At 41.2% G+C, this 27,697-nt stretch overlaps 1 protein-coding gene across 1 annotated transcript; it reads right to left on the bottom strand.

Annotated features, from left to right (window-relative positions):
* Positions 1 to 7,906: 7,906 nt before the first annotated feature.
* Positions 7,907 to 27,697, bottom strand: pitx3 (paired-like homeodomain 3). The gene is made up of 4 exons (XM_031873113.1): positions 27,498 to 27,697; positions 20,209 to 20,326; positions 14,790 to 14,995; positions 7,907 to 9,337 (listed from the first exon to the last, which is right to left on the bottom strand). The coding sequence occupies exons 2-4, from the start codon at positions 20,315 to 20,317 to the stop codon at positions 8,768 to 8,770; spliced, it is 885 nt and encodes a 294-aa protein (XP_031728973.1). The 5' UTR covers positions 20,318 to 20,326; positions 27,498 to 27,697; the 3' UTR covers positions 7,907 to 8,767.

Here is a 27,697-nt window from a genome sequence, read left to right as displayed (position 1 = left end):
AGGACCCAACAGCAACCACAGGATACATAATCCGGTACAACAGATTTTATTTTTACCAGACAGATGACAATAACGGCTGTGTGGAACCCGTGGTGCGACACAGGACTGCAGGCCGGATCGACGGTGTCATTCTTGTGGATCGACACCGGAGGGCAGGCAGATCGACAGGCACTCTACACCCGTAGCAGAGAGGAGAGAGGAGAGAGATTAGCACAGGAATTGTCAACGGGAACTTACGGACGGCATTAGCCGAATACCGAGCCAGAATATGGCACGGACTGACAACCCAGGTCTGCAGGACCAGGGTTGAAATACTGCCAAGATGTGATTAGTGGAACCCGGTTCTGGTGTGTCAGCTGCAGGAGGTGATCGGCTGGATTGTCTGCAGCTGTGCCCCAATCAAGGATGTGGCCATGGGAGGTGTCTGGAGGCAGACAGAGGACAACACAAACACATGGCACACAATAACAAACAGGGAAATGACAGAACACATGAGGAGAGGAGATCCGGGAGGTAAACACTCAATAGGTCAGACAGGGATCCTGACACTAATATTAGAATTGGAGAGACACTATTGTCTATCATGGTCCCCGTCAGTACCCGATCAGTCCTTAATTTGGTCTTGAATTGGTCTTGACTTAGTTGGTCTTGACTACAGCCCTGCTTGTACTTTTCTTCATTTCAGAGAAACATGTCAAAAGCATCTGATTCAACGAGTGTTTCACAACCTCTTGGCTTCTGAACCACACCAAAAAAAAGTGGCTTCTAGTTTGGGTCCTTGTCATGTTCAAGACCTAAAAAGGTTAAATCCAATATCCCCCCAAATAGCAAAGATTAGAAAAAACTAAAACATAATGGAACAAATTTGTTTTTCAGAACTTGTTTTTTTCTTGCTACCAATCCCATTAATCATTTGGCAATCCTTCAGATTCATCTTGGGACCATTTAGAAGGGCCCGACCCCCCAGACTAAACTCCCTATAGTATGCAAAGAAGTTCAAACTAGACCTCAACTAGGTGCAACAGTAAAGTGCTACTGATGGATTATCAGTCACAGGGGCCATTTATCTGCAGATTAAGTACTTTTGCTATTGATACTTAGTGATAATACTTTCTGTATTTCTGTACATAAATGTATCTTTACTTTTACTTAAAGGAGCGGAATTCTTCTTCCATAACTGACCAAACTTTGACCTGCAAGTCCACCCGAGATGGCCAGGAGATCGCAGTAAAACAGAAATGCTGGAATCTGTCAGTCAGAAAGGTTTCAACTGAATGAGAGACAGACCACAATGTTGTAAAAAACAACAACTCCTCTCATTTGTCCTTTCAGCGATTAGCGTTTGTGCCCTGGACCAACTATCTTCTTGACCACATCAGCTACACGAAAACACCGATGATGAACATCCATTGTGGCAATAAGATGAATTTGTTTATCTTTTTCCTAAATAAGAGATGTATCCCACTTTAAATAGGCTGAGCACACAGCTCATTAGAAGTATCACCAAAAGTCACTTTGTTTAGTTAATAACTTTGAAAAGCTTGTATCAGCCAGGTCTATTTTTTTCTAATCCCCTTCCAGGAACAAACAGTAAGACGAGTCTGCTGAATTACTCCGTCACTCTGTATTTTCAACAGTAATTACCATGAAGGTGTTTTCTGCTGGAGCCCAAATTATATTTATCACATTCCTCACTTTCATTTAGTCCGCTTCCTGTGAGACAATAATCTACCATATCAATGAGGAATAATGAAATGCAAATAGACTACCTCCTCAAATTATAACCAGGTACTTGAGGCAACTATCACATTTATGGGCACAGGTGACCCCTTGGATCGGAAACACCTAATAGTTTTGAATAATACACACATCATCAGCATTTACATTTTAGATTTAACAAGGACAATCCTGCATAATCAGATATTGAGTTAAATCACTTCAACATCCATGTGATTATTGTACCTGCAGAGATTACAATGGATGTGTTCACAAATGGCTGGTCAACGCTGCTTTGTCACCGCTTCATGACATTTTATTTGCAGCTTAATTTATGTAAAGAAATATGGGCCATCACCTTTATGTATTATGCTGATTTGATGTTGCTGGGTAATAACTGAAAAATAGTTTGTTGCAGGATTGTAGAAGCATTGAAGTATGTGTGAAACACTGCATATTGTGTTCCAGGTTCAGGACTGTCACCTCTGAGTAGTTTTGTAAATCTGCTAGTGCTACTGTAGTCCATGTAGAAATTGTATTAATCATTTTGTTTTCTTAGAATGAGATCTTCAGATGGAAATCAATCTCATGTCTTCCGGTTAAGGTTGGGGATGTTGAGAAACTAGCAATAGTATGCTAGATTCCTTTAAATGATCAGACCTAAAAAACAGCCCAGTGTTGCTAACTCTTTTCTAATGACAGTAGCTAGCAGCATTCACTCCAACAGTCTCTAAATCTAGTGAGAAAGTCTCCAAGTCACCAACACTGACAGCCCTTTTCTTCAGGCATCCTTCCAAAGCCCCTCCCCCAAAATGATCATAATGAATGTTATAAACATGTTTTGCTGTTCATACGTGTTTTTTTTCTAAAGAAGATTGCCAGTCTTTCCCTTTATTATCCATCCATCCATCCATTTTCCTCCGCTTATCCAGGGTCGGATCGCGGTGGCAACAGGCCAAGCAGGCTGACCCAGACTTCCCTCTCCCCCGCAACATTTTCTAGCTCATTCTGGGGGATCCCGAGGCGTTCCCAAGCTAGCTGGGAGATGTAATCCCTCCAGCTTGTTCTGGGTCTTCCCCGGGGTCACCTACCAGATGGGCGTGCCCGGAAAACCTCCAGTGGGAGGCGCACAGGAGGCATCCTGATTAGGTGCCCTAACCACCTCAGCTGACTCATTTTCAACGCAAAGGAGTAGCGTAGAGGAGTAACTCTCAGCTACTTCAGGAGAACCCTGAGCCAAGCAGGCCCGAAAAACCTTCATCTTCAGCTTGACGGCTTCCCTCACCGCAGGTGTCCACTTTGAACATGGTCCACTCGGATTCCATGTCCCCAACCTCCCTCGGGATGTGTGAGAAGTTCTTCCGGAGGTGGGAGTTAAAGACCTCCCGGACAGGGTCCTCTGTCAGACTTCCCAGTTCACCCTCACTACACGTTTGGGTTTGCCAGGTCTTTCCAGCCGGCTCCTCCGCCATCTGATCCAACTCACCACCAGGTGGTGATCAGTTGACAGCTCTGCTCCTCTCTTCACCCGAGTGTCCAAGACATACGGTCGCAGATCAGATGATACGATTACAAAGTCGATCATTGATCTCCGGCTTAAGGTGTTCTGGTACCAGGTACACTTATGAGCCACCTTATGTTCGAACATGGTGTTCGTTATGGCCAAACCATGGCAAGCACAGAAGTCCAATAACGAGACACCACTCGGGTTCAGATCGGGTAAGCCGTTCCTCCCAATCACCCCCCGCCAGGTTTCTCCGTCATTGCCCACGTGAGCGTTGAAGTCCCCCAGGAGACCTATGGAGTCGGCAGGCGGCGCCCTTTCCAGGACCCCTCCCACCGACTCCAAGAACGCCGGATACTCCGAACTGCTGTTTGGTGCATAAGCACAAACCACAGTCAGAGCCTTGCTCCCCGCAACCCGTAGGCGCATGGAGGCGACCCTCTCGTTCTCCGGGGAGAACTCCAACACAGCGGCGCTCAGCCGGGGGCTCGTGAGTATCCCCACTCCCACCCGGCGCCTCTCACCCTGGGAACTCCAAAGTCCAACCCCTCTCCAGGAGCTTGGTTCTAGAGCCAGTGCTGTGTGTGGAGGTGATTCCAACTATATCTAGCTGGTATCGCTCTACCTCTTGCACCAGCTCCGGCTCTTTCCCCGCTAGCGAGGTGACGTTCCACGTCCCTAGAGCTAGTCTATGCTGCCGGCGATCGGCTCGCGCAGGCCCCCGGCCCGACCTGCCGCCCGGTCTGCATTGCACCCGATCCCGATGCATGTCCCTGCGGGTGGTGGGTCCACAGGGTGGCTGCTCCATGTTGTTTCTTCGGGCTGAGCCTGACCGGGCCCCATTATTATGAGAAAATTAATTCAAACTTCTGTACATTAGTGTTAGACTAGCTTTACTGTATTGCACATACATATACAGTGCTGATAGCCCCAAGGTTTACATTAATTGCATCTAAAAAAATGTAGCATTTTAAGCGGCATGTCATTTTATAGAGGATGTAAACATTTATTCATAAGGGATTGTCACCTCTACCTTTAGAGTATTTCTCTATGTCTATAATGCTTTGTCTCTATATTTCTGTGTTTTTTTCCCTTTCAGCACAGACACAAAGAAAACTGAAAATTGCACACATGCCTAACATTACACAATGAATTATCATGTTGTTTTGCATGTAGCATTACTTTTATTAAATTGAATGACATGATGTCATGTTAATGATCTACAGCTCACATGTACCTAATACTACATATCATCTACTATTTAACATATTCCTGGTGTTTGCATTTTTGTACAGAAAAAAACAAGAAAAGACTAATTCCTGAACTATGAGGTCCAATTAAAACCCTTTTGACAGACCTGGTGTCCTATAAAACCATGTATGTTCCTCGAAATATTCCCACCTCTAATTCCTTCTCCTGTTCTTTTGTCTTTTCTCCTTCCTATTCTCTGTGGTAATCGTTAGAACTTTCCATGTCTCCGTATTATTTTCCAGTGCTCTCTCCTCGCTTGCTCTTACTCTTATTCTTTGCGCTGTGAGTAAACATCAGGGACCGGCACACATCTCCCCTCCGGTGGAATATTGATTCTTTAGTGTGATGTGGCAGTGAAGAGCACATACTGTGACCGCTTCACTTCACTCCACAAAATAGGTTTGGGTCTGGTCCGCCAGGAGACTGGCTGCTGTCGGATCAGCAAGTTGATTTAGAGAGCTCCTCGCTGCCCGTTGTACAGTTGGAAAAGGCTCTCTCTCTCTCTCTCTCTGATACAAACAGTACCACAGTGTTACTCTGTGTTGAACCAAGAAGTGATACATTTCATCTAAAGCCTGAAAATATTTGAACTGGAATTTCTTGATTTATGTGACTTGGCCTTTTCAGATTATTCACGTTTTTGGTCAGTAGCATCTATCTTGGATATGACATGGATCATTCTTCAATGCCCTAAACTGAATTTTTAATGAGACATTTTCATCAGTCTCCACACATGCTGTTTCTGCAGTATACAAGAAATAAACATACTTAATAGCAACATGTGCACCAGCAGACCTCGATCAAACCGAACATTAGGAGAGCAGTGGCCATGAAAGATCAGCCAGACTGTTTCAAACTGTTCGCTGTACCATTTGGAGCTGTCTCACCAACATTTAATGAAGCAGCCTGCTGTCTGCGAGTACTGCCACTCAAAGTGTTTCTTAGTAGGACTATACTGACTGACACTTCTCCCTTGTGAACACATGCCAGACAAGCAGAACATTAATGTAGTATTTGGAACAGGCCACTCTGATTCAATGCTCAGTCTCTCTGGGTTTGTGTGTCAGCACGGTCATAGCTGAGGACACTGAGGTCATCTCTTCCATTTCCTCCTAAAAATGTGTCGGCATTAGCAACTGTGAGGATGTTTACATTATGAAAATACAATTTGCGACTTTTTTAAGCTGATTTAAATATTTTTAGTCCTATAGTGTTTTGTAATTCTCAACCAGAAGCAGGACGGAGAGGGCTTTGAGACAGCCATAAGACTTTGATGCTGGGTAATTTAATAATAATTTCTTGGAAAGAGAACTGTCTATTTATAAAGTAATTATAAGAAAAATAGAGACAATTACAAGATTTTCATTTTAATGCAGAATGTTTTGTCTTTTTAATCTGTTTAATTTCAAAATTTGAATAAAAATGCTATCAGCTCTTTTCATGCCAACGCCACGGTTACGTTAGTTGTTAGCTGGAGACCAAACAAAGGAAGGACCAGAGGCAAACAATCACCTTCATCTTGTTCTGTTGTTAGGGGGCCAGAATAACATGTTTATGGTTCCAAATTTAAAATATTCTCCCATATATTTGAGATGATGAACTGTGATTCGAGGCTCTAGCGAGCTACAATATCGGTGAAGCGCTTCAGAGATGGAGAGCAAATGTTACAGATTGAGCTCGGCCTCCTGCTGACTGTAGTCGTCTCGTCTGCTGCAGCTCACCGCTCATCAGAACACTCATGTATTAAAGAGATGGAGAGAAGATTATGCTAATAGTTTAGTCTACTGCTAAGTGTAGCCATGAGCTAACAGCAACATTTTCTCTCCAATCTGAAAAGCTTTGCCGATACTGTAAGGTTCGTATTCTTTTTCACATTTGGCCATAGTCTTTTACAATAGCTTAGTAAACATGTTGCTCTTTTATGACATTGTGGAAGACTGAGGCCTCATAATAATAAAGAAAACAGACCTTTTTCTGTTGCCTCTTTACTGCACTTCTTGGTTGCTCTGTGGTTGAAAGTCAAGCTGTTCCACTTCGCTCCCCCTTGAGGCCTGGAGAACTTCGGCTGTGCTGACTGGATATGCAGCGTTTACCTGTTCCATCTGTTTTGGGGGTTTGCGTGTTTCTGTATTGTTTCTGTATTTGCAACTTGTTTGCTGTTGATGGGTTTGTTCTGGCTTCCTGCATTCATTTGTTTTCATTTGCAGCATGTTTCTGCTGTTGTATTTGTTTGGGATTTCCGTGTGTGTTCTTGAATTGGTATCGTTTCTGAAACTGCAGTACATTTCTCCAAATGGAAAATGTTTTAGGCAGTTTGTAGGCCACAGTATTTGCCTTTTGATTTACCACCCTACAGTTTGAACTCAAGATCCTCTTACTTACTTTTGCAGAGCAAACTCCATTCAGCGATAAATTCCATGAAATATAGCTGAAACATTGGGTAAATAGCGCGTAAGTGGACTTTGAGTTCGGATATTCCATGTCGACAATGTAGTTGGAAGCTTAAAAAAATGTTTTTGTGTGTTATTCAAACATGAAATTGTATTCACAGAGTACTGCTGGTAAGTGAAACTGGAGTTATCAGATTCTTATGTCAAACCGCTAATTGCCAAGTCAAAAATAAACATTATAAGACAATCTATTGTTTGTTTCAATTTTATGTTTTATACACCTTTTACTTTTTAAACTTACTTTTGAAAATCAGTTTGTTTTGTCCTCTCTTTCCATGTCCTCTTTAAAACAGCAATGTACAATTTGTTAATATGTGTCACTTGTTTACTATAAGAACACTTTAATGACATTTTAATCAGCAGTAGTTATAATACTTCAAGCAGAAGTAGTGGAATTGATGTGGTATTATGAGCCCAGAATGTCAGCGTTGAGTGCTCTACATATTGAGAGATTTCCACCCTCATGATGAGATATTAAAATGTGATTTAAAGTGTGACTTAGGAAAAGTGTGATAAAGGAAAAGCAGGGGAAATTTCAGAGCAGTAAACAGTTGCATGGGATGATGGGATTGATGGGCTGCAGGGTTTGTGACCCTGCTGGGACACCTCGCTCCTTGAGGCCCTTATGTCATCCTGGCCCTGCTTCAGACTCGGCCTCTGTGAATTCCTGCTGTGTTACTGGATAGCCTGCGGTTAGCAGTCGGAGTGTAGGTCAAACATATCAGTGAGCAGCGATCAGGAACATCTACATCTCCCCACCTGTCTCCCTCCAGCCTACTCCTCTCTTTCAGAGTTGCATAATGGTTGCCATGGAAGTGAGTCAGGGTTTCCATGGCGTTGTGCTTATTGTTGTGAGAACTTTGTTTTTTTGCCTGTGTTACCCAACTGTATAATGCCATAGGCTATATATGAGATATGAAAAGACATGTTCTGTTCAATGTCAAAGTCCATTTGTAGTTGATAGAAATGGATCCTTTAATTGGTTCTTTAATGAGACAAAGCAGGCTACACCAGGAAAAAAAGCTTGTTTTTTGTTATGACAACTGCACTCTTACATACATTTTTACAGTCATGGACTCCCTTTGTATAACACCACACAAATCTATATACTCAATGGCTTTTCAGAGTTTTACTTGACAAATCTGATATTCTGTATGTGTTCTGAATGCTTGAGGTTGTGGTCAGGACTGCCCACCCAAGCTGACCTTTGACCTATGACCTTCCAAGGGGAGAAGAATTCACAACAAAGTTTAAAGTTCCAAAAGGATGTGCTCATAGTACATAAACCTAGGGCCTTTGCGTTTGAAAAACATGCTTTTCTCATCTTTAAAGTACGTTTTCATATATTTTTTTGTCACATACAAAACAAAAAAGTCCGTTATATACATCCTCCATTTCTCCCACTTTGCAACCACAGGTCCCTTTTCCTGCAACAGCAGCAAAGATCGCCTTTGATGATTTTGGGCCAAGATGTTGACCACCAGTCCAGTTGAAGCATCCATGTTTTCTTTACTCTTGGTTTCTACGTTTATTCTAATCATGCAGTTCAAAAGAAGGAAAAAATGATAATGGTTATAATCTTTAGAAATCCTTTGAAGCAGTTGGTCAGTTCAGCAACAAAGTCTCACAAACTGGAAAGAATTCCTTTGAAATGCAGTGGTCCATCTGGGCATGTCTATTTGTTGTGTCAGTTTTGAAGATTATTCTCATTGTGTACCATCAAAACATGATGTGCCAGTCTGCCGCACGTCTGGCAGTAAGAGATGAGCTGAAGAGATGTGAAGTGGGGTAATAAAGGACTTACAGCTGGTCAGTTGGGTCAGGGGTCGTCATCGGAGCTTCTTCTTCATACCGGCCGGTCAACAGCATATTGGCAGGGGCTCAGGTTGGACACGGGGTTCTGCACTGCCGGATAAGCGAAGTTGGTGTGCTGCTTGGCCTTGAGCCGCAGGCTGGCCAGGCTGGAGTTGCAGGTGTCTCTGTACATGTAGGGACTGGCTGTGGTGGCATAGGGGCATGTGGCCGCGGTCACTGCTACCGAGTTGAGCGCTGTGGGGCTGTTGAGGTTGTTAAGGTTGCCCAGGTTATTGAGCCCCGTAGTGGGAACACCGGCCACCGCTGAGGGCACCATGCTCGAGGCCATGTTCATGGAGGGGATGGAGCTGGCGGGAGAGAACATGGGCTGGGATGATAGGGGGCTTACATTCATTGAGTTAAAGAATGGGAAGCTCTTGGCGGAGAGCGGGCTGCTTGCTAGGCTCTTGGTGGCCCAGTTGTTGTAGGAGTAGCCCGTGTACATGTCATCATAGGGCTGCATGAGTCCATTGAACTGGGCACCAAAGCCATTTTTGCATAACTCTGCCTGCTGGTTCCTCTCCCGCTTTCTCCACTTAGCACGGCGGTTCTTGAACCATACCTACGGAAGGCAAAAGAAGTAAATCACTTGAGTGTACAGTCTATTTGTTGAACCCTGATACAGCCACTACAAAAATAGGAAAAAAAACATTAAATATGCAAGACCAAAAACGCCTCTAGATATCTTTTATTAAAAGTTCCAAACTCTTACTCTGCTTCATCAGGACAGTGTGGGTGTGTGTTGGGTAGAAGTGTAATAGACATTTTCCTTTTCAAACTGAGCCACGTCCACCTCGAACCAGGGAAAAGCAGCTCTGATGTGAAATAACCAAAAACTACTTTTCAACTTTTTTCTCATAATAAGAAGCGTATTATTAAAACGTGAACGTTTTTATTGAGCCGCTTTGAATTTGTAAAAAAAACAAAAAAAAAAACATTATTCTTATTGGAGACTAAAGATAATACGGAATAATACTAAGTATTCAGTAGTCAGTAATGCTTCAGTAGGTGAAGTGAATCATTTAGTCAATTATCGCATGTTTTCAGAGCTTCACCTATAATAAAGATGAATGTTAGTTTTGCACACAAGAACAAAATAGGGTGACTGATTAAGTTATTTTGAAATGACTTTTTTCTTAACTATCAGAAAGTGTCGCGAGTCAATAAAGTCTAATTCTAAAACACATCTAGAGTATCCTAACCCCTCTCAAATACTTTCAGTAATATTGTGTGCATATATCCAGAATCTTTGAAAGACATAATGATCCCAGAAAGTAAGTTGAAGTGTATCATCAAACAGTCGTATTAGGCAAAGCTTATTAAAACTAATCATTGAATTATTTGAATAGTGGGATCCCAATGAAAGAAATGTCAGGGAAGGGCAATCTTCACATTTGTCATTTTATGGTCCTATATTTGGAGGATATGAATTGGATTAATGCTTCGGTAAAAAATCGAAATTGAGGGTTTTTAGAAATGAAAACTGTGCTGAAAACTGAGTTCCTCTTTGTGTAAAGTTGTGGACAAACTTTTGCTTTGAATTAGACAGAAACCTTTCATTTGTGGATACAAAACTATATGAATACAGTATCTGACAGAAGTCTCATCTCATCTGTCTGTGTTTGTATTACATTCTAATAATTTACTATCAAATGTTTTTCTCTTAAATCCTCGTAAAACTTGAACAGGCCTTTCCTGTGTTGATACTTAGCTGTCTCTCGGCTGCCTTGGCATACATGCTGTGTATCATCCAATCCTCTGTTATTATAGTAACAGAATGTTGTTGACCATTAATATGAGTATAAAGTGCATGACAGAGTTTTCCATCCCACTCAGTGACAGCAGGGGAAACCCCACGCCAGAGGACAGAAGCTACCCAATCTTTACCGTGACTCGGAGGCAATGCTGTTAGACTGTTTGTGGAAAAGGCTGAATGTCAAGGTTATTCAGTGGCTCGACTGCAGATACATTTATATACAGTACGTCAGAAAATCAAGCCATCAAAGGTCTCCGATGTGGATTGAAAAATTGGAAAGTTCCCCAACAGGCTGATCATGATCTGAATTGAGTTATTACTGGATAATAATATAACTCTCTGATTCTGGGGGCTTCAGCCCTGAATGTTTCCTCAAAAGCCCTGAATCTGTAAGGTTTTTAAAATTACTTCAACTTTGTGTCATTTCCCCGCAGCCTCTGGACCGGCAAATACATGGAGCACAAGTTCTATAAAGATAGAGACAGAATACTGTAACAAAAGTATAGCTTTCAAAATAATTGATGATGTTTACGATTAATTCCTACCCCTATCTATGCCTATGTATGTTATGAAACCTTTAAAAAAATGTCAGACATTTGTTTGCCTCATTTTGGGAGGCAGGATTGAAAATGAGTGATCCTCAACATTTGTTGTGTTATGGTTTCAAAATGATGAATAAAGTCGGAGCAAAATTAAATACAAAATAGGAGTATTTTCTTTCCTTGGCAACTATCATGTTTTCCCCAAACGAGGTACAGATTTTAAGAGGTTCTATAATCAAATGGCTTGAAAAATAGTTTATATAGCTGCAGTAAATTCATGCTGTCTGGCTCCCACCCTTTGCTTCACTATTAGCTGCTAACTTTGTTATTTTTTATTTGAGTCATTGTTATTTGTGAAATTGTATTAATTTGTGCGGCTTTAAACATAAATGAACCTTACTTTAACCTTACTGGATGTTTGTAATTATTTATGAAATGTTAGTGCGGAAAAATTACAGTTGAACATATTGTTTTTCTGCGGGCAAGTAGGTAACTTAATATACCATAATGGGTTAATTTTATAATCATGTTTCCTATGTAACAGATGATGACTTGAATGGATTGTGTTGAAAAATACGTTACTTGCTAAACATCAGCATGTTAACAATTGTGATCATGTTAGCATGCTGACGTTAACAGTTAGCTCAAAGCATCACTGTGCCTCAGTAAAGCCACTAGCAGAGCTGTAGACCAGAGCACATATAGCATATGAGATAGTTTGAAGGTCCCATGCATGATATTGACGACAATGCAGTAGTCAAGTTAAGTGAAGCAAGTTGTATCTATGTGGTCTGATATCACAAATCACACACATTTGCTTCGGAGGTCTTTACAGTGTGTAAAGGATCAAACACTGTCTATCACTTCACCCTCGACCCTCACAATGAGTTCTTCGACTTTGAAGATTAACAACAGCTCTCTGACAAATCTCATGAATCAAGCTGACAGGTATTTGGGCATGTGTCGGGGTTAGAAAGGCCACTGAAAGACATCAGTGACGAGACCATGTGTAGTCTGTTGGCCTTTCAAAACAACAACCAAGAGTGTGTGCTATGTGACCTTTCATCCAGCCAACATTAATTTGATCCATTACTTGTAAAGCAGGCCGGGGATTGTATTGTCATCCATCAGAATGTGTGTCCTCCTGCTTCATATAGCTACAATGACCAAACCCCTGGGTGTGGGCACACTTTGCTGCACCTTTGACATTTAGGTTTTGTATGTGAACTGAAGCTTTGGTAGAAAGGGAATTCTACCAAAGCTGTATTTACTAACCATTTAGGTATCCTATATTTTCTCCTGCAGCTACATGACTGGTTTATAAAATATGACTGAGCCTACGTTACAAAATGGTTAGGGTTGGACCAGTAAAGGTTAGGGTTTGATTGTTTAATTGTACTTTAACCTGGACACTGAAGAACCTCCTACTGAACAACTTTGAAAACTATGTCCTGTTGTTAGTTGTTGTCAATCAGGGTTCTGTGTTGTGTATGAGACATGGCTTCAAACCAATTTTCCTGTAAGGGACAATAAAGATACTTTGAACTTTGAGTATGTCTTTGGAAATGATAATAGTCATAGCTTTGAGTGGTCGGAAAGACTAGAGAAGCGCTATACAAGTAGTTTATTTACCATTTATTTCAAAAAACGTATAGAACTAAGTAGTCACTGAAACATTTTGGAAATAACATTACACTGGATTCCAAGGGATGACCTAACCTAATATTTTACTTATATGTGATTTTCTTCATAATTTTGTAAGGTAAAAGCCAGATTTAAATGTTTTGAACATTTATAAATGTTTATCAACACAGTTTCAATCAAACATAACACAAATTCTAAATGCACATTATCTTGAAGAACCTAAGAGGCTTTAAACCTGTGTGAAAGATTTTTGACAGTGGCAAGCTAACTCATTTTTAGTTGACATAGCAAGCTCGTGACCAGACAGTTGTTTTTTCACACATACAACAGGCAAAAAGCAATATTATCATTAATTTTACAGCAGCTTTTAAGTTGACCATGAAATGTGATTCTCAACTTTAAAACCAGTAACTTGACAAAGAAGATACATGTCACTGTCTTCATCAGGTGATAGAGCAAGATCATGAGATGGGAGAGAAATCCCTGGAAAAGCTATTAAGACGACCATCAGTTTTTTTATTTATTTGTCATTTACAGTTCATTCAAATTCAATAATGTTTAAAAGAAGTAACAGCGTACCAAAAATGTTGAAGACGTCACAGATGACATTGGTAAAACAAACGGGTGTGACCTTTTGACTACCTGTTATTTGTGCTCCCCAACCAACTGGTACACAATGTACTGGTGGCACAATGTACAGGTGACACAATGTAGTGGTGACACAATGTACTGGTGACACAATGTAGTGGTGGCACAATGTACTGGTGACACAATGTAGTGGTGACACAATGTAGTGGTGGCACAATGTACTGGTGACACAATGTAGTGGTGACACAATGTAGTGGTGGCACAATGTAGTGGTGACACAATGTAGTGGTGACACAATGTAGTGGTGACACAATGTAGTGGTGGCACAATGTACTGGTGACACAATGTAGTGGTGACACAATGTACTGGTGACACAATGTAGTGGTGACACAATGTACTGGTGGCACAATGTACTGGTGGCACAATGTACTGGTGGCACAATGTACTGGTGGCACAATGTACCAGTGACACAATGTACCTGTTACACAATGTACCAGTGACACAATGTACCAGTTACACAATGTACCAGTGACACAATGTACCCTTTACACAATGTACCCTTTACACAATGTACCTGTTACACAATGTACCAGTGACACAATGTACCAGTGACACAATGTACCCTTTACACAATGTACCTGGTACACAATGTACCAGTGACACAATGTACCAGTGAGACAATGTAGGACTACTGGTGAAAATCTTTTTACCGGTGAGACAATGAAGGACTACTGCTGAGACAATGAAGAACTACGGCTGAGACAATGCACCGGTGAGACAATGTAGGACTACTGGTGAGACAATGAAGAACTACTGCTGAGACAATGTACCAGTGCGACAATGTACCAGTGAGACAATATACTGGGGAGACAATGTAGGACTACTGGGGAGAAAATTTACCAGTGAGACAATGACGGACTACTGCTGAGGCAATGTACTGATGAGACAATGAAGGACTACTGCTGAGGCAATGTACTGATGAGACAATGAAAGACTACTGCTGAGACAATGTACTAGTGAGACAATATAAGACTACTGCTGAGACAATGAAGGACTACTGGTGAGACAATATACCAGTCAGACAATGTAAGACTACTTCTGTGACAATGACCTCCTGAGACAATGTGCCATGAAATCCCAGACTGGATTGTACAATTTAAATGAATGAGAGGGCTATCTTTTATCAGGGTTCAGGTTTGAATGTGGCTAATCACTGGTGGGTCTAGAAATGTAAACCTTTGAGGGGTGTCATTATAATTCATTCAAATCTAAGGGTCAACTGCTTTGGGAGCTTTAATGGGCTCTATGCTCCACAAATGTGTCCCCTTTGCCGACAAGATTATGCAAGAGAAAAGATCACAATGTGTTCTTATAAAATACTACATTTCACTGATAAGACCATCTTTCATCACTAAAATCACATGCTGTAATAAAAAACACAGTTCTCTGTTCCAGAGGGACCAGGGCAGAGTGTGTGTACTCACCCTGACCCGTGCTTCAGTGAGGTTGGTCCACACTGCGATCTCCTCTCTGGTGCTCATGTCGGGGTAGCGGTTCCTTTGAAAGGTGGCCTCCAGCTCCTGGAGCTGCTGGCTCGTGAAGTGAGTCCTCTGCCGCCGCTGCTTCTTCTTCAGAGAGCTGTCCTCAGCGCTGGACTCATCCAGCTGGTTCTGGTGGGATTTATCAGTGTCTGCAGACACACAGAGAGACTACAGATTTCAAAAGGACACTGGGAGGAGTGGCTTAGTTAGGAAGATAGATGAGGGTCGACAGCATAACATGACACACCAATGAGAAGAGGACAATGCATCACTGGATCATTAAAAGATTGAACACTGTAGATGTGGAATATTTCACAAGTGTTTCAGAATGTGGAGGATGTGCAGGAGAAACTGAAATGATCATCATTATCAAAGCTACTTGTCATGAGAGAGAGAAATATGTTGTTGCAAGTACAGACTGATGCTTACATTGTTCATCAGTTCATTGTCACTTTACTACACTCAGGGTTGTGTTAACCCTTCGGGGGTAAAAAGCAGCTGTGGGTCCATATTGACCCTCACAAATGTATGTAACTTGATTATGCACAAATTAGCATGCACCATGTATGCACAGGATAAACAGAATTCTACATAAAAGGCATTCAAATAAAAAAACATAGTTTTCCCTACAAAAGCCGTAATATGATCTTAAAACTAATAAAGTAACATATTTAGTATTTTTCCCACATACATGTGTTACACTTCATTTTACCATAACTTAATTGTGAAACAATGCAGAATTACATACCCAGTAGATACAGCGGTGGAAGAAGATTCAGATCAGTTACTTAAAGTAAAAGTACCTCAATGTAAAAAAAAGAAGTCCATAGAAGTAAAAGTCTTGCATTCAACTTCTTATGCAGTACAGTAGTAAAAGGTGTATATTATGCAGATTGTCATGTTTTATAGTGGTATTTTGTTATATATATTAAATCATTGGATTATAATTACTAATATTTTGATGTGTATGTGCAGCAATTCAATGTCATCGCTGGTTGAGATGGAGCTGATTGGAAAATATTCTATGTTATACAAATATATATTTGTTGACTTGATCATACACAGTGTTTGGTATGTAAACTATAGTTACTATTGCTGTCAATATTTCACTCTGAAATGTATGAAGTACTTAATTAAATGACCTCATTATTTTTACTTAACTGTGGTATTTAAATGTACTTGGTAGGTTCCACTCTGTGCAGAAAATAGAATAGATGACGTTGGGCTGAAATTAGAGCTGTTGTTGTAGAAAGAAGTGCTAAAGGTTAATCATTTTTAAAAAAAAGAACCAGTTTAAACCAAATAAATTAAAATGAACAATGTTGAATATTATCTTATAACTTTATTATAAACAATTCTTGAACTCTATGACTTTGGATTTTCACCTGATTTTCACTTTGAGGGCAGGTTAGAGATGAATTGGACTTAATTAGATGGACATAGACATGTTCCAAGATTGTATCTATTTTCCCTAATTAGTAATAGATTTCATATCAGTTCCTCTCTAGGGAATTATTAGGATACTATGGGACCTGTAAAATAAAGTGTTAGCAGTGGTAAAAGGTTGAAAGCCTTTAATGCATCTCACTAAGTATAGCACATGCACACACTTTTCTAAAATGTAGGAGGAGGCCCCTAAACACAGAGCTCTGGTGCAGATCAGTTGAACCCTGTAGAGTCTAATTGGCTGAATTCTGCAGAGAGAAGCAGAACTATTAAGTTAACACATAGAGTTTTGTGTGAAACAGCACTTTATTCTGTCACCTTTCAGCCTGGATGGCATCGGCATCATCTCTGCTCAAACCCACTGGATATTATTTTCAGATCAAACCTCATCTGAAATCCCTCCATCCCACAAGCTGGAAAATGACAAGCATGAGTGTGTGACACAGCCAAGAGAGAATGATTCCAAACACTGCATTACATTCAAAGATGAGTAGGGGCAGTGAGTGATTACATTTGGCCCCCAGCGCAGTTTAAAGGACCACACATCCATGTTATGTCTGCCAGGGCATCTCTGTGCCAGATCTGACTGCCGCAATTTGAGGACCTCACAGAAAGAAGTGAAATTAGTTGGCCAGCTAATCCTGCGGATCAGGCTTTTGTGACTGGGGCAAGTTGGGCTCTGTTTGGCGAGGGCTTAGCTCTCGGAGCAGTTCGAAATAATCAGCGGGGTTTAAAAAGAGGCTCCACAGGGCCGCCAGCAAAACCAATAAGGGCCAGGCAGAGGCTGTTATCTGGCAGTAAACTGACACTGGGTAAGCTGTCACTTAAGGCCAAAGTCTATAACACAATACTGAGGAAAGGGCAGACCTTTTTAGAGTGGGGCACTGACCAACAATAGAAGCAATCTGACTGATAATGTGAAGACATGACAGAGCCGTTCCAGGTCAGCCATTCAGAGAGCTTTAACCTGGGAAACGATTGCAACAGGCTTTTAACTTCTGGAAAACAGCTAAATTCAGATCATATTCACAGAATTAAAAAGCTCCACGAGTGAGCGGCTGCATATGGACGATCACATACATACAGGACCTTCCAGGTCAGAGCCTTTATAAAATCACAGCCACTTTTTACAGGAGCAGCACCTTTTATCAAGAGAGAAGGCTCCTCATAAAGAGCCACCCTCTGGTCACTCAGCCATGGGTGTGAGATAGTCCACCGTGTCCGTGCCTGTGGCATGGCCGTCTGCTTGGAGCACGGATGTGTAGAGAGAATACAGCGTTGGAAATCGCTCCCCGGAATATTATACAGTGGCGCAAAAAATATTCGACAGTAAAAAAATACCTGGATGATCTTCTTCATCGAGGGCCCATAAAGCTAAACAACACTAACGTTTCCTTCACAGCCTCATTCACATTCACATGAACAGAAGCAATAACTTTTACCAATAAGACCAATAACTCTGGATTCAGCTACTAGTGCATTGTACAACTTTTAGGACCTGATGACTTAAATAAGGCCTATTCAAGTGTTCATACTCTGAAGTTGATTCATCTAAAATAAATATCTCCTGAGTTAGAAACATCTCTTTCTCAATGTAAGTCTATGGGAAAACGTCTTGTGATGACATGTCCCATGACATCACGTGATCGATCCAGAAATTCCACAGTTTGGCCACAAAGTACAATTTTCCTCAAAGCCCATTGTTCTTCCTGGGGACTTGGCTTGGTGCGTGTTAAACCAGTCCAGATGTAACGTTGTATTTTGTGTTCATTACAAAGGAGAACAAACGGCAACAATTAACTTTCAGAAATATATTTTAATGCTAACTTTAAAAAGCATCCATCATGCACAATTCAGGACTAGAGTTCCCTCTAGAACAATACTGGAGAATATGTAGTAATAGCTCATTATGCAACGACCAGGACATGACTATTTGCTGGAATCCTCTGTGTGAAAGAGCTTGATAGCCCTTCACCACTCTCAGACAACTGTAAACACAGTAGAAACCTCTGTAACAAATAAACCTACATTTGTACATTTTATTTACAACACTGACAGCTGTATACATTTTAGGAGGACAAATCCTCAAAGGATAAATTAGGGTTAGGGTTACATATGAAGTCTCAAAATACAAAATTGTTTAACCATATTATAAGATGAATTTGGCATCATACTGTATTGATCTATCTGATTATTTTATTATAAAAATATAGATCTGATTATTAAAACATGAAAACCATTTTTTAGAAAATAATAATTGCATTATTTTAAATAATTATAGGTCAATAAGGGGTTCATGTCGGTGCCAACATGCACCATCTGGGCCTTGTTTCCTTTCATCAATTCAACATTTAGGCCCTGTATGTAAGTGTCAGGTTCCATTAGAGAAAGGTTTACAGGCAGCACATGAGTTTTACTTGAGAATAAATTCTTCAGGGTGAAATGTGAGAGGCCTCCTTAAGAAGGTGGCTGCAGCAGGAGACACACCGAAGCATTTTACACCACATTTCTGTCCAAAATAGTTTGTGTTTGACAGTTTGTTAGGACTACATTTCAAACCACACACAGTTCAGCAATTAGATTGGGTTACACACACATAAACACACACGCACGCACACACACGCACACCACTAGATAGAGAGACTGATGGCTGGGTTAAGATGTTTTACACTATATGGAGAAGTTAGAGAGATCCAGCAGATTATTTAACATAATAATATTTGATCATGTGACATGTGACAAGCTAAAACATGAAGCCTAACTAGGTTTTAAAAACCACAGTATAGTTTACAGGCAGAGCGGAAGTAAAGTATAATATCTGTCCTCGCGTGACCTACGCATAGATCACGTGAGGACAATTTAAACCACCGATCACAGCGAAGCAAAAATCCGTATAATGAATGAAGGCCTGATGAAAGCTAATAAGTGGACGTTAAGTTATTATTTTGTCTCATCATGAATATTGTTGAGTTCCTCTCTCGGTCCTGGGAGCAGCAGGCCTGTCACTCACATCGTCCTCTCGTTGGGCTGCTGGAGGATTCATTCCTGCTAATTCAATCCGCCCATAGAGCACCACAGAGAGGTTATTACATCTTGATTTGAAAGTGGGCTGAAGCGGTCTGGCTCTGATGCTCTCTGGAGAAATAGCTTTCGCTCTTTTGCAATTCATTTTATTATTCAAAGTCAAATGCGTTTATGTGGCCACAGCCCGCCAGCAGAGAACGTGACTCTCAGAGAGCCTCTGGCTTCCGGACCACAGACTCCTGCAGACTCACGGACGTCGGGCCGTTTACAAGCTCGACACTGCATAGTTGATCACATATTTTCTCTTTATCAGTTGGCTCTGATTAAACTGTGCTCCAGATATAAAATGAGAATGAATCGGCGCATTGCGGGGACGGTTGTCTTCTGGTTCCTCGCTGTGATCCAGCATGCAGAAATAATTACTATCTGTTTGTTCTGCAGCCAATTTGTATCCATAATTTATTGAAGCGATTGTGCAGAAATAAGCAGGTTTCTCCCAATATGATGATGATGATTATTGTTATTATTATAATTATAATTATTATCATTATACTTATTATTATATTATTATTGTATCTATTTTGTATTATTATCGTTATTATTATTATTATATTATTATTACTGTTATTATTATTATTATATAATTATTACTGTTATTATTATTGTTATCATCATTATTCTCATTACTGTAGAATAGTCCTTTCTATTGCATGATGTGCCGAAACCTGTAGTGTATCTGTAACTCTCATGATTTTAAACATTTTCTTTTCTTTCATTCTTTTCTTGAAATTTGCTGTGATCCGGTGGCGCGCTGGAAGCTACGTGTGTGTGTGTGTGTGTGTGTGTGACATGGTGCCCAGACAGACGTGAAGGTGCTCCGGTGATAACTGACCGCTGTTGTCCTGGCCTTTACATCCCTGCTCGTGCTGCGGGGTCCCGGAGTCGGAGAGCGACAGCGCCGGGCTGCGGGCTTCACTGTCCGTCAGCAGGTTGAAATCCATAACCAGGTTCTGCAGACAGACACACAGACAGACAGCAACGTGTCAGGCTTCATCCTCCCACACTGACTCACAGCTGTGCAGCTACAAGCCCCCCATGAGCAGCGAGTCATCATGGAAATGTCGGGCCGAGATGTTCCTCATTCATGAGCAAATTCAATACCTTTCATTTTCATTGATCATAATTAATTATGATGTCACAACATTCCTATAGCTTAACTCCAACGTTACCCTGTCACCACTAAAGTAATATTCTAACTGCAATGTGCACAATATAAAGTTAACATTGTCATGTTGTAGTTTGTGGGGGAGGGGGACAAAATAGTGGAATATTTAAACTTTCAGTTTGTATTCTAAAAGGAAGGACATACAACAAAATATATCATGAAGTCTTTATCAAAGAAAAAATGTGAGGGTTAGTGTATTCATTTCTGATCCTTTTGTTTCGTCATGATCAGTTTCATCGTAGTGTGTTTATTGCCGGAGTGATGTAAATACATTTCTTTGAAGAACACCTGAACTCATCGTGTCCCTCCCAAACATACAGCTACTCTCTCTGGAGATTCCGTATCCGTTTAGTTTCCTATTAGGGGAAAAAATCTGTGTATTTAAATCTGCGGACGCTCCATTTGATGTGGGTTTGTGTGTATTTGTTTAATTTAGCAGTGCGTTCTGTTTCTATTTTCTCTTTGATCTTTCCATTCACCCCTGGTTGGTTGTAATCCCGATCCCTTTACATAAGCCTGACATAAGCGGCTATAACAAGAGCTGCCCCGAACTGACTCTATTTTGAGCTACGTGGAGAGCAATAGAGTTATTGCTGTAAAATACACGATGACATTTCCAAGCCAGATTCTAGCCGAAGAGATAGAACTGTTGCCCGATGGAGCCCAAAAATAGCAGCTGGTTTATTTATCCGAGAGCAGTTGACACCTTGAAAATATTTGGACTTCGTCCAAGCTGAGGTAGGTTTGGGATGATTTACTTGTAAAGTCAAAATAATTTGAATATTTCCATTACATTTCACACGTTTGATCAAAACAAGCATCCAAAGTGTTGCTCTAAAAAAGTCCGTTCTCAGGAGGTGCTCATGTGACTTACTTCTTATAGGCCTACCTGTGAAGTCACATTGAAGTTATTCAGCTGACAAAGTATTCTACTTAGTAAAAGAAAAGAGAAACAAAATGTCAAACCAGCACATCTAATGTGGGAGTAGAGGAATAAAAGAGTGAAGCCGGCGTGCTCTTTCTCTTTACCCTCCTTCTCTATGTAACTTGCATTTCCCAGGATATTAGTGAGTAAAACCTAAAGTTGACAGGTTTGAGAGGAGGCTGCTGAAGACTACAATGAATCCATGTCATCCAAGATTTAAAAAGACGATAAACCTCCTGAGAATTGAGCTGGGGTTTAACAGTAACAGTCTGTGTGTGTCGTCAGCATTGTGGCTTCCAGCTTTAGAAGCAGCACATTTAGCTTTTCTGGGGAAGACGTATTTATGTCCCCCCCCCTCACCTCTCCTGGCCTCTGGAGAGTGAGTTTCCCTGCCGCCTGTTTTCCACCATGCCAGTCCTTTGTGTGCCAGTCACATGTGACCTCTGCTGAGGTTAAGTATGAAGCCTGAGGGGGGGGTACAGAGCATGGCATGGCACCACCAACAACAACAGCTATATAACTCTTGTTGAACTCTTGAACCAGACTCACTGTCACCATTTGAAACAGTTGATATGACTTTATTTCCCTCGGTGCTCTTTGAACCTCAGTGGAGACTTTATTTCAGCTGCTCTGCTGTCACAGAGACGAGGCTGAATCCTCCTCCTCTAAGTCCTGAACACACTTAGGATGAATAAAAGGTTTTCGTCAGCGGGATACATCTTATCTTTCTGAAATATTCTCTATTAATCTCAGGGTTGCTAGAAGAGATAAAGCAGGCAGTATTGTTTGGAGAGAGCTGGTTTGTGATATCAGCCTTTTTAGACCACTCAGAATACACATCAGAAAGATCTATTGGTCAGGACAAGTACCATGTCGCTATATACCCCTTCAAAAAGACAAACGCATCTCTATCATACTTGTATTTTTTAAATAGTCAGTAGCTATCTATAACAAATATTATCTTCGCTATTTTTGTCATCTACAGATATGCAATGATGACTGCTGGTTAATATGTATGTTGACATTGACGAGACAATACACGCTATGGGCACAACATCTGTCAAGACTGAAGAGCTGAGCACACCTGAAAGCCCAGTGAGCCATCGAGCCTTTCAAACTAAAAGCACGGCAAGGCCCCGCCACAACAGCGTGCATGGGGCCCGTTGTAATTACCTCACTGATTCATCTGAATGATTCATTAATATGATTGACTACTGTTGTCTAAATGCAGATGCAGGTTTTTAGTCCAACGGTATCAGAATCAATGTGTTGTTTGTGTACAACTGCAGGTGAACTCCTCTTCAGGTCATTAAAACACTCAAATATCCAAACACAGTACTGAGGATCACGAGTCTCAACTCAGATCAACTTTACAACAAAGTCATTAAAGATTGAGATAGATATGAAAACAGATGTGAAAAGTCCAGTTCTTATGGGAAATTCAGACCGAACGCAAGACATGCATTGAAAAGTCTGAGGAACTCATCAGAGGTTGCTTTGTCATTTTGTTCCCATTTTTCCGGTTCCAAAGACTACGATTTCAGTTTGGCACACGGAAATGAACGTCATCGCTGCTTTCTCTTAAACTCTTCCTCACCCTCTCTTAACATTGTGTCAGTCGCTAACAAAGCAACATAATGCTTCTCTAAAGCTGACCTCCATATTCTGATTAAATATGTTTATCACCTTGTTACCACTGAATACCTGTGACATCTGATAGGTGGGTCCACATCTTCTTCCATGGAACCCGTCTGCCGTCTTATTCCGGCCAGACAAACAATGCCTCAGCCCTTCAAAATGTTGCCTAATGCACGTTTTTATATTTGTCACTGCTAACGCAAGTGACATTTTCCAGAGACTTTAAAGAAAGACTTGCATCTGTTTTTATTTAGCGTGCGTGAGAACGATCCGTGCATTTCACAAAAGATTAGGAGACAGGAAAATGGGTATTCTGCTGTCGGCCAGAGGCCATCGCTGCATCCCTGGGAAAAAAGATGCGAGACTAAGGATAAGGTCAAGTCTCCCAGAAGAGAGATTACCTCCATAAGTACACTGCTTCTGTGTTGTGGCTTCAGATTAATGAGCCTCTCATATGGATTTGTGGGTCAGAAAGATCACGTTCCCCCTCGTTCACGGCCGCGCAAATATCCTTTCTTTTCTTCCTCTTTTGATGAGTTGAATGACTCAATTACAGCAAATAATCTGTTTTTGGATTTCTAATGGATACCATGTCAAATGTGACCAACCATTTGATTTCACTTCATTTGTTGGCTTTTCTGTAAGCACTTGTATTTTACGAGAATGGCTGATGTTACATTTGTCTCATTTTGTTATTTTTCCAACAACCGTGATCTGACATTTGGGCGAGCCTCATCTGATAGAGCACCATGTTCATAAAATATTACAGGCCAATTACAGATTTGGCAAACATAACCAGCCGTCATGCTATCACCTTCGCTGTAGGATTATTTTGATTTCTCTGAAGAAAGGTCAACGTGCTCTCTGTCCTTTTGAACAAGCTCAAACTGAAAAAAGCCTTCACTTTGTTCAAAGTCAAACAACTCAGCACAAATACAGCAAGTAAACACGCGTGCAACATTTAACTCTTTAAAATGAAGAGGCGGAACATGTCATGTTTGTTTGAAGCAGCGTTACCTTTGCTATAGCTGTGCGTTGAGCCATTTCTGTTTATAAAATCGAAGACCGTCCACAAACAGGTCCCATGCCTCTGGTGGAACAGCTCAGTCGGGTGCTCTCTGACAGAGCAACAGCTGTCCCTTTGTGAGAGCAGAGCCCAGATCTAGTATTAGCCAGGTCCAGTATTTTGGTCAGAATTGTAAATGGGAGTCAGTCCGGAAGGCTAAATCCGCTGTGGCAGTGATGGATAGATAGACGGCCTGGTGTCAATGTGGTGCTGAGAGGCCGGCTGGCTTGGCAGCAAGGGGGCGTGCAGGTGATACAAGCAAGTCATTTTGTCCAGAGCAAGGTGTTAGTACCCCCACCCAGCTACACACACACATATAATCAGGGTTGCCACATGATTATATTTCCAAAATCAAGAGCCCTTCTCCCCCTCCCCATGAGCTCAATATGGCCAACAAGCTATCACTGAGCTAACGAGCTCAGAAGCTGACAGTCAGATGGATGCTATGATGGTGGCTGTGCTGATGTTCACTTCCCTCTGTGGGAACAGATCCCACCTCCTGAGTCAAGTTCATGGAAATCTAAAATAAACCTGATACCGACGGACCCAGTCTATTTCCTGGAGCACTTGTGGCACTGCAGCAGCAGCAGCAGCCCCATCCACCTGACATGCTGTACCGCCGGCCTCCACGCTCAGATCAAACACTGCCAGGACGCCGGGGCCTCCTGTTCAGAAATGGACGCCAATCAACAGCAAGATGAGAGTTTGCATAAGCAGCAGCGCTTTGCATAAGTAGTCGCCCGGTGACACCGATCTCATTAAAATATATATATGGTGCTGATAATAAAAAAAAAAATAATGGAGCAAAAATACTCTCATTTTTCGGGATGTTGCCGGGTCCATCTGGCGGTGCGCGCGGCAGACTGCTCACATTTCCACGGAGTGCGGGCATTAGCCCGGGAATTATTCATAAACGCGTCGAGAATTAATTCCCGGGATTAAGAGTTGATTAAGATGTGTGTCACTTTGCGGTCTGAGAACTTATTAAGGGCCTCCTCGAAGAGGCGGCAGATGGAATTTCAGTCCAATGTTTGTAGATGTTAATTTCTGCCCTCCTATAACTTCCATTTGCATATGATTGAGAGAGAGAGGCCGAGGCCGTCCTGCAGCTCACAGAGCGGGGACATAATTGTCTGTGTGAACCAATACAAGTCCACAACAGTGATTAACACAGAGCCTTTCTAACAATTCATCACGGCCGACCAAGAAGCATATTTCACTGATTATGACTGTCCGTGAGTGTATAACAACGTTTTGTTCAGAAATGATTTCAACTAGAGGGAGCATATTTTTAACAGATTTATACATTCAACATGTTAAATATAAATGATGTGTTGATTGTGGGTTGTTAAGTTTAGCTGATACAATTATGAGAACGTGAGTTATAAGTAAGTTTTTCCTTTTACAGTTAATAGTTTTAAAGGCATTGAACATTTAGAAATTAAACATGGTTTGAATGGATGTGAATACATATTTTAGCTGCACATGCTGGCGCGTTTTAGCTGTTCTAAACACCGTGGTATGATCATAACATTATGAATCCTGTTAAAGGCAGAAAGGAGGATTTTTGTCTGGTAACAAACTGACGTGATACATTTGAAATAGCAGATTTGAAGTGACTCACAGATGCGCTGCGGTATTGGCCTCTTAGTCCCGCGGGCCGTGGCCTTCAGACCGGCCTCTGTGGTACACGGACGGGTGATAACCACTAAAATATATATTTACATTCTACCCTGAGGCCAAACGTGAACTTCGATTAAACAAATCTTATTTTCATACGTCCTGCCCTGGGAGCAGATGCAAAAGAGGCTGTAGCTGAAGGCCTGCTGGGGAAATCTGACCTGGTGGCTCTTGAAAGCAAATCTGCAAGCCCTTGATTTTTTTAATATTAAAGAAAATGAACAGCGTGGGCTTTGGGAAAAAAAAAAAGCGAAAGTAGGCTGTTGTTCAATAAAACGCCCGTGACCTGAACCTTAGAATGCGGATTAGGCCTTTTTATATTGTAAGTATAAAATATTAATTCTGGACGATAACTTGTGCATTGTGGGCTTTGTTATTTATTTGATATTTCGATTTCCACATTTACAGTTTATTTATTCATGCATGTATTTTGACCGAGTAATGCAGAATGTGATCCTGGTTTCACAGTGTTTTAGCCTCTCGGCCTAACAACGGGCCATAGTAAGGAACTATTTTTAAAATCGTTTTTGACTGACATATACATATTTTCAAAATATCCACCCAATGAGGAAGACCGGGAGATGCTGTTGAAAACTCTGAAAAAGCTTGTATTTTATACCATTTCATTGTTATTATTTAAATTATTATTAAAGTTAACATTTATCACCATTTTTACTGTTATTATCATCATTAATAATTATTGTTATTGTTATCATTACTATCATTATTATTATTATTATTATTATAGCATTATTATTGTCAAACTACTGTTTTAAATCAATGTCAAGAAAGAACGTTTAAATAATCACATCATAGGTCACTCTTAAATATTAAAACGTTACAAACATAATATGTAACATGGATGCAGATATTATAAGCATAAGTAAGATTGAAGTTGTGGATATTGTGTTTGTGGCGCGTGCTGACGTGTGCGCGCGTGGCTGCTCGTTGGGGACGTACAGCTTTGTTTTTCTGTCCGCGGGCGCTGTGGCCCCGGCAGTCCCCTGCCACTATCCATTTCCTCCAAATCTTTTTGACCTCCCAAATATTTCACAACGGAAGTCTTAGAAATGTGGAGTAAAAACACAGCAAACTGTAAACATGATCATTCCGTTTCATGCTGCAGGAGAAACTGTCTCTCCGTCGGCCCTCACACACACAGACGGGGAATGTGGAGCTGTAGGACGTTCAGAGCAGCAGCAGCAGCCTAATGTTTCCATCTTTGAATTAACAATTTGAAATATATTTTATTATTGCGCAATCACTGTGGTCATGTGGTCATAGAAGATACAACACACACTTCTGAATATGTCACGTTGGCCGACGTGTCGCCTCTCATCCGCTCCGACGCGCACCTCTAAGTAAACTCCAGCTGTTCCGATGCCCTTTTTCTGTTTCGTCCAAGCCATATCCAGAGCCATTAAACGCGTATCATTGGTGCTTCAACTTTTACACAAAGTGTGCTGCTATCATGTAAAGCTTCCAAATGTATCATAAGAGTTAATGATGTCCTGCTTTAGCCACATCCTGGCTAGATTGTGTCAACTTTTACGCACAAATAAAAAAGCGCTGGATGGATTAAAGGGAGATACAATTAAATAAAAAAACAGAGAGAGAAGAGAGAAAAGTGCGGTTATTTGCACTTACATCGAATCCCGGTGTGGTTAAATTAATCCGTGGAAAAGGCAAAGAGCTGCGCTACAGGCTGTTGGGTGTCCTGGCCTCAGGTTTGCTGGTGACATGGACAAAAAGTTCCCCGTTGCGTCAGAAAGTCAGAAAAGGCGTCAGTCAGTCAGTTTCCTCTTTCTTCTCCTTCCCCATGTGCTGTCAGACATGAAGGCTGTGGA

This window comes from Anarrhichthys ocellatus, unplaced genomic scaffold (assembly GCF_004355925.1).
Source record: "Anarrhichthys ocellatus isolate YVR2014 unplaced genomic scaffold, GSC_Weel_1.0 scaffold68, whole genome shotgun sequence".
Classification (NCBI taxonomy): domain Eukaryota; kingdom Metazoa; phylum Chordata; class Actinopteri; order Perciformes; family Anarhichadidae; genus Anarrhichthys; species Anarrhichthys ocellatus.
This window is presented reverse-complemented; position numbering and strand designations above follow the sequence as displayed.